Consider the following 8,658-nt stretch of genomic DNA (forward strand, 5'->3'; position numbering starts at 1 on the left):
GACCTCCTCTATCTGTAAAGTGTCTCGAGATAACTCTTGTTATGAATTGATACTATAAATAAAATTGAATTGAATTGAATTGAATTGAATTGAATTGAATTGAATTGAATTGAATTGAATATGTTATTCACATTATTTATTCTTTTTATTGTGTCCCTTATGGGCTCCCTTAGGCTTCTAACAGTTCATGCAATGCATTGTGGGTAGGTCAGGAGCAGAGAGGACGCCATGTGCTTTTGAGGCAGAGGGACTGAAAGGAGACCCGGCTGTGACAGACTTGTTTTATTTTTGAGGGACACCGGGAGAATTTAAGGTTAACATGTACTGCACCAGACGTTGCCTCCGGTCCGCGCTGTGGGCTGCAGCGACCACAACCCGGTACGTAAATTCAGCCGAGGGGTTAACAGCCCGACACTTAACGTTAACACCGGGCAGCAATAACGGTAACGGTATCGTTACATCAGGGTCTGACTGCCTGCATCTCCAAGGGCAGACAGCCGGTGACTGTGACAGTTATTTGGGTTGTAGAACATACTTTTGTCTCTGTAGCGCGTATGAATACAGAAGGTATATAGTCCCCAGTCAGAAAGTGGTTTAATGTCTAATGGCTGTATATGTTAGCTAACATTAGCTTTAGCCAGCAGTAACTGAACCCTACTTGCTTTAAAACTACTTAACCATGGCCCAATATCCTGCATTTAGTCTTATGCAACTCTTTATTCTAGTCTTTGGTTTGGTTATAAAATCTAAACGTAGCAGCTGTTTGACATTTTTCCTCCATAAAGGAGCTAGCTATGTTTTTGATAGCCAAGGTCACACTTGTGTAACTGGAAATTATTATTTTTGCTGCTCAAATAACCACAAGCTTCTTCTCGTAACTGACTTCACGCTAGTGTACAACGGCACAAGTCCTTAACATGAACTACAGGTTGTAACGTTATGTCAGCAAACCAACCTGGGTTCAACTGCAGCCCCCAGAATTGACTGTAGTCGCTGCTGTCTATGCAACAGCATTGGTTACCATCGTCTTGGTGTATGCATAACACCCCCCATTAAGTATCATAAGAAATATCAGAGCGATCTCAAGATGGTTAACGTTAGCAGGATATGTAAACTACAATTATTTGTATTCATTTTGGCAGACTTGATTCCAATCTTTGCTTTTTTGAGAATTTAAACTCACTCCCAACTCAAAATCTCAATTTCCTAAACCAAAAAGTGAACTCTTCAAACTGCTTGTCAGTTTGACTGACCACCAGTCTAACCCTCATATCAAGTAGGCGCTTGTATAAGCCAGAAAAACAGCGAATCCTCACAATCGAAATGCTGGAGGAATGTTTGGTGTTTTTGGTTTAAAAGGAGTCAAATTATGAATCAGTTATCAGAATAGTTAATCATAAATTATCTGTCAAGTAAGATATGAGTCGATATGTTTCTTGTACTGCATTATTTTACTTCTTCAGTTTCCAAATATAACTAAAATCAGTCTTATGAAGAAGTGCCATTTTAACTGGTATGCAATGAGTGCAAAATGCATAATGTTTGAGCTGATCACATTTGGACAGGTGTGGACACCGCCCCTAAATATGTTATGATACAATAACTTTGGCCAAATCATGCATGTCTGGCATGAGGAACTCTGCATAATCATTTGGTGTTCTTATGCCACACAAGGGTGGGAAGTCTGTACCCATATGTGAGATCCTGAATTCTTTTATATGATTGTAAGGCTGAGCATGTTTTTACTAAATAGTAGTCACAGTTTCTGCATAGGCAAAATAATGTAAATGTAAAGACACATTTCAGATGGCTTCCGATGCTATATGTGAACTGCCAATGCGCTCACTGGAAATTGGATATTTCTGTTTACACTGTGCCTTGTATCGTGAGCTCTGAGGACCACATTTAATCCATTTGCGTTTTTCAGGCAACAGCTTCAGCGTCAAGCTCCAGCCCTGTGTGCTCTCAGACTCATAAAGACCAGCCCAGCCACCCACTCAGATGCCATCGCCACCCCTGCACTTGACGGAGCACCCAAACAGTATTCTCCCAAAATCCAACAGCTTGTCAATGATATATCCAGCCTCACTTTATTAGAGGTGTCAGACCTCAATGAACTCCTCAAGGTGGGTGGAAAAGTTGCTGAATCTAATCCACAATGTGCCTTGTCAGATAGAGACTGTTGTGATGCATATGTGGGATCATGTTGAGTGATAATTTGGTGTTTGTTGGTTGCAGAAAACTCTGAACATTCAGGATGTTGGAATGATGCCAATGGGGGCAATGGCTGGCTCAGCTGTACCTGCAGCTGTAAGTACAGAGAAAGAGGAGACCAATTAACTTGATTACTTTACAATACAACTTAATCTGCTACAACACCATCAAACTACAACTTAAAAAAATACATTACATTTGAATCAACACTTCTCTGACACAGGATCTACATATTGTATAACTGCAAGTTTCACCGATTTCCTATTATTTTCAAATGTTGTGTGAAACTAGGCTGCAGAAGAGGAGGAGTTACCAGTCAAGAAAGAGCAGACTCACTTCACCGTAAAATTGACAGAATTAAAGGCAGCTGAAAAAGTAAAACTTATAAAGGAAGTGAAGAACTGCATCCCAGGCTTGAATCTGGTGCAGGTAAGTCTCCTCATTGAATTCGGTACCCAGCCCTAGATCGTTTTTTATACCAGTGTTGCAGAACGATTCAGTATTGCAGTTTCTGTTTTCACACATTGGGTAACCTCTCACTAAATCTCCTTTTTTATCTGTCCTTCCTAAACCAGTCTAAAAAACTAGTGGAGTCTCTGCCCCAGGAAATCCGGGCCAATGTATCCAAAGAAGAGGCAGAGAAACTGAAAGCATCCCTTGAGGCAGCAGGAGGCACCGTTGTGTTGGAGTAGATCTACGTGACCACCAGTTCTCCAACGTTTTGCTACTCATGTACTTCATCCTCTTTTTTTTTTTTTCTTTCTTTTTTTTACATGACAAAGAGGTCGATCTCTGGAAACAAAGAAATGCCTTTCGACATTAATACAGTCCCTTAACAGTGTCAGGTGGGGCGGTTCAACTCAAACTGAACTTTCCAGGCACACAGCCTGCACAAATGGCCGCCCTGCTTTTATTCTGTCCTTTAGTCTGTTCATATGTCCGTCTGATACTTGTGTAGCAAACAAGCTACAAAAACACTGGCTTGGGTGCCAAGTAAGTCAGTTGGTCATTCTGTTTGTATAGGTTTTCTTTTCAAAGAAGTAAAGATTATGCTGTGGGGACATGGTTACCATTCCCCATGTTGAAGAACACCAGATACTGTATAAAGTTCAGGGCATGGCAGAGCTGAGTCCTCATACTTACAGAATTGTTATTAATGAATAATTAAAGTTGAAAAATCCATATTTGTCCCTTCTCTTAATGTTAATAAACAACTACTGCTACAAATAAGCTGTATCGGCATCCTTCTGGTGCACTAGCCCGAGAATGTTGCCATAGACCCACAAGTCTGACAAGGGACTGAGTGTAATGGATGTTCATTTAAACGCAAAAGTTGTAAAGGTTCTGTACTCTAGCTTAAATGACAAGAATGACATTGTAAGCTATGTGTGTTGGGACTGAGACTTCAAATCTGTATATTGAAGAACTGAATATTTTACCTACGATGGATTTCATCTTACATCACTGTTTATGACCACTAGAGGTCATAACATCTCTTTTAATCACTTTAGCCCAGGAAGGATGAGATTTTGAACCACGTTTTGTTCCTGTGTAAAACTTATTAATATAATTATGTTGATTTATTTTTGACATTAACAGAAAATAATTGCTGTTCTGGAAAAGGTCAAACAATTTCAAAATGTGTTTTAACTTTGCTTTTTCAGTTGTTATTTTAAACACATATAGGCCCAGAATACAAACATAATAAAACTGGATCCACATACAGAGTTATGTATTTGAAAGTATGGATAGATGTCACAAGGCAGGGGCTGCCTCTTGGTAGTTGCCCAAGAGGTAAACGTGCCCTTTTACAGCTAAGCCGTTCACAGTGACATCGACACTCGGACTAAGCTCAAAAGTGTCGTTCCCTGACCGGGAATCGAACCCGGGCCGCGGCGGTGAGAGCGCCGAATCCTAACCACTAGACCACCAGGGAGCGTGAGTTCTTTCCTATACTGCCTGAATAATATCAAACATACGACTGCTGTTGAATCAAATGAACATTACACTACATGCAAGAGTTCAAATTGAAAGGTAAGAGGCAAAATCTAAATCACCAAAAATGTAAGTGGAAAGATTTAGAAGAGTGTAAATGGCTATGCTCATATAAAATCATCACTCAATCATTTTTTACATTTGCGCTTTTCCAACTGAAACACGTCACGATAAAAAAGGCCCATTGTAACATCATGAACAGAGACTGACCATTGATGTGTACAGATGTAACACGATAAAACTCTGTGGAATTCAGCCCTGGTTCAAATCACAGAAAATGACATGTCCAGAGACTGTGGCTACAAATCTTATCTTTCATATGTATGAAAGGGGTAATATAAAAAACTGGATTGCTTCAAATACACCAACTCAGAAAGAATGGATCACTGAAGCAAAATAATTAATTAAATTAGATAGCTTTCAGATTGCAAAATAATGAGACCAGATGGGCTCCAGTGGAAAAGTACAATGTGACCATAAAAAGGGGGAAAAAAAATCATTGTGATTGATTCTTACATAAAGAACACATTTAACAGACTAATGGCAGAAAGGCACAGAACAGAAACCTGATTCAGAAAACTAAATATTATTGGGTGTCATCACGTGTCTGCATGTGTCAGTTCCTACAGCAGCGAGCGTTAGCACTTGTCTTGTCCTCCCTCTCTGTCAGCCGCTTAGTCAGCACACAGTGCGGTGCCAGGCTACCCATTCATACCACTGCTGCACTACTTATTTAAAATCAACTCATGCTTAAGAACCAAAACAGACACGTGGGACGTAGAAACTTCCAGAAAAGTTGTACAACGTGTTGTTGAATCTTCTTAACTAAACGAGAGTAAAGACATGCAGTATGATTTTTTATGATGACCCTTTGTTTGACCCTGAGGTACAATGGGAAGGCAGGGTCTTTTCTAATAAACAAATAGTTTGAACATTATGATTTTCAGTCTTTATTAGTTGGATCCTGGGATGCTGGCATTCCACATTGACAAAACCACAGCAGCAGTCAAGATGACTTACTATTGTTATATTAGTCACCCCTTTCTTAGCACAGAAAGATATTTATGGCTCTCCACCGGAAAGCCTTCAGCCATACTGTATGTTAATCCACAACTCTTTCTGAGAAACAAAAATGCAGGTTAACATAAAGGATGATGTCTCTGAGTTTGTTTACTATGCATTTAACATGAGCAGCATCCAACCATCACCAGCAGCATCCAGCAGGGAAAAGGATGAAGAGACCTTTGAGAAGCCAACAATTTGCCTTCCTGGACTTTGTTTTACCAACAACATGCAGAATCGCCTTTCTCTGTGGTATTTTGGTGGAGTCTCCTCCAGCGTGACTGCCTCTTTAACACACCCACCCACTGGATTTAATTAAGGTAGAAGATAATTAGTTTCTAATTTAATTACCACTGTTGCACAAAATTAGGAGAACTGTCCAATTAGGCCTCTTCAATCTGTCTGGGGTGACTTTAGATTGCAAATTGTGGAAAATGTTAATACAATTATTTTTTCTTTTATTATGCTCTCTTTTCCTGTTGAGACTGATGTCCAGATTAGCTTGCAATGATTCTATTTTCCTGATTTCCTAAACTTTTAAGAAGTTGGCGAGTCACTACCTTGATAATGAAAATGAATAGGCTCATTTGGATGATTTGAAGTACATCACATGATGGAAGAAACATAAAATGAATACAACTGAATATAACCGCAATGTTGTCAGCTATAATTTTAGACTCATATTTGAACCAATTTTATTTGCACATTGACACCTGCTTAACATAGGAGCAGACTACACTAGTTGTGCATTTACAGATACAGCAGGAGGTCAAGGTGAGGATGACCGGGATGGTTGTCAACGTTGTGAGGAGAGAAGGTGATCTAACGCTCTACAGTGGCATCAGCGCGTCTGTCTCCCGGCAGGTTGAAAAATACACATATTAAATTATGCACTCACTTTGCATGTTCACACTGCACAATCCTGGATAGACAGGGACAAGATGAACAGGAAGAACAAAGGTTTCATGTCTTTCTACCAGAAAGTCTTGATGGGTGTCTTTTGAGGCATGTTGACAGTATTTGGCACATCAGTACATGATACATTAAGTTTGTACTTCACATTAGTATAATGGACTCTCAAGTGTTTTCAAGTGTCATTCCCCAGGTAGAAATCCAAACCTGCACTGTGCTGTTAGTACTGAAGCTGGGGTGCACAATAGCTCAGATCTAATGAAAAATAAAAAAATAATAATCAACAGTAAGCAATACATACTCAGCAACACTGTGATCCTACTACAAAAAGTTATTCCATCTCTTTAAAGTTTTCATGCAGAGCAAACACCAAGTAATGATCTAATGTGAAATTCAGGAGTGGGTTGGTGTTAAATTTAGATTTGACTTCATTAAGAGCAACAATTTGTGCTCACCGTTTAAGTTTAATTGGCCAATTTTCACTGTATTCAATAGAAAGATAATGACTCGGAAGGGTACTCATCCTATGCTTTGAAACATTTCAACCTGTCACCTATACAGGATGTAGAATGATGTCAAGCTGCCAGAAAAGTTCTGGAGAAAATAAGTAAAAATTGAAAATGGGACTAGATTTGTTTCACGTAATGGAAAGTGTCTTCCAAACCACCCCCCTTGTGAGATTTCTCATTCCTCTAGCAGTTATTTGCATGTGCTAGACAGATTGTTTCGTGTTTGGAAGGAGGGTAAGATTCAGGCAATTACCCTTTGTAATACTAGACTATCTTTGCCCTCTGGGGGACAGTGTTACACTGAACAATTGTGTGCCTATGTTTATATACTGTGTGTATGCGTGTTTGTAATAGACAGTTTTTGGTGACCATTACCAAAAGAAGATTTACTTATTTTACATTGTGGAAAGTATTTTTAAATTTGTGGTGGAAAGCCAGTTATGAGTGTTTGTTTTCCCGAGGATGTTTCTGAACATTGGATTTAGGGAAAAATAATGCAGTTTACAACAGAGACCACAAGCCTGGTTTAATCAATAATATTCTTATATGCTTGTGGGCCACTGCCCTGTTCACGTTTTGTTTCTTTACTGAGTTTCTGTCAGCACTACACGTCCAGCTGCTTGTCAAGTTCTGTCTCTGAATACTTACTTAAACTAGCTGGTTCCTCATGCCATTTACTAGACTGAACAAAAGCTCCCACTTAGAAACACTTTACTTTCAAAATAAATGAGCTTTCACAATGCCAATCAGCAGCTTTTTGTGAAACAATGTTCACATGAAAATTAAATTTTTTTTGAATGTTAAATTCTGAGAAAATAGATGGTTCGGTATCAGTATGTGGGTTTGGGACTTCTTATTTTACATTGTTCCAGGTGTTGTTTTCAATGTATTGGCTTTTACTGTGAGGCAGCAATCCATAGTGTTCAACTTTAAAAGACACTTAAATGTGTTTCAGTGCCCCACGGTTTACTTCCTGTCTATTTGCTGTATATCTCATTGTTTGAGTGATGAATTGTCTTCAGGGTCAAACTCATGGGAGCTGTACTTTTTTTCTACGATGTAAAAGTCATGAAAAAGTACAAAAAGTACAGTTTTTTAGTACAGTCCACACCTGTTAAATGACATATGTTAACAAGAGATTAATGTGAAGAATGTATCCAAATCAGCGCTTTTCCTTTTTGCTTATAGTTAATGAACAGCTTACATAACCCCGTTAAAGCTGCGCAAAAAGTCATCTAATGGCGAGACAGTTGTCATCTGCGGTTGTCATGGAGCTCACTGCGAGAGCAGAGTGATGATGACATGGGTTGGTAATGACACATAATTCCCCGTATACGTCGTTCTTTTTCAGCGTATATCCTGCTTTACTTTGTGGTGAAGCCGCAGACACAGGTTCATGTTTCCTCTTTATCAGGCACTCTATCACTGATAGAATACAGACTGAACATTATGCTGGAAAACATCCATTTGGGATACAGTTACTGACATAAATGATGCACACACACAGAGGCATTAGGAACATACCTTCTTTCCCTTATTTTTCTCTCCATCTTGGATAAAGAGGAGACAGAGACCTCAAATGGAATATACTGGAACAGAATTCAAGATTCCAAACTGCAATAAATGTTATACCAGATGTTGCGGGTTAATATCTCAACACAAGGGAAAAGAATTTCTAGCTTTATGGACAAACATGCTTTGTAGCTTTTTTTTAAATTACATACAATCCACTCTTTTGTGAATAATCTGAACAATTTCAGTCCCTGTGAGTTTTATCAAACATAGCACATACAAGACTAAACACAGTGTTGACAAGTGTTTGATGAAAACATGCAAAGGACAGGCATTCAATTTCATGGGGTTGAGACGGCAGCATTAACAAGATTTCTGTTCCACTATTTTAATCGTAAACACTGATGAGATATTTGCCTCCTAATGGAACGTCAACACAAAACCTCTTATGACT

General features: G+C 39.0%; 1 protein-coding gene and 1 non-coding gene across 2 annotated transcripts; one reads left to right on the top strand and one right to left on the bottom strand.

Annotated features, from left to right (window-relative positions):
* The first annotated feature begins 176 nt into the window (after positions 1–176).
* Positions 177–3,396, top strand: mrpl12 (mitochondrial ribosomal protein L12). Its single transcript, XM_034895065.1, has 5 exons — positions 177–378; positions 1,928–2,126; positions 2,239–2,310; positions 2,506–2,643; positions 2,790–3,396. Exons 1-5 carry the CDS (start codon positions 320–322, stop codon positions 2,904–2,906), a joined length of 585 nt encoding a protein of 194 aa, XP_034750956.1. The 5' UTR covers positions 177–319; the 3' UTR covers positions 2,907–3,396.
* Positions 3,397–4,078: 682 nt separating this feature from the next.
* Positions 4,079–4,150, bottom strand: trnae-cuc. Its single transcript has one exon. It is a non-coding gene; the product is annotated as a tRNA-Glu (tRNA).
* Positions 4,151–8,658: the final 4,508 nt, after the last annotated feature.

This window comes from Etheostoma cragini, chromosome 15, assembly GCF_013103735.1.
Source record: "Etheostoma cragini isolate CJK2018 chromosome 15, CSU_Ecrag_1.0, whole genome shotgun sequence".
NCBI classification, from domain to species: domain Eukaryota; kingdom Metazoa; phylum Chordata; class Actinopteri; order Perciformes; family Percidae; genus Etheostoma; species Etheostoma cragini.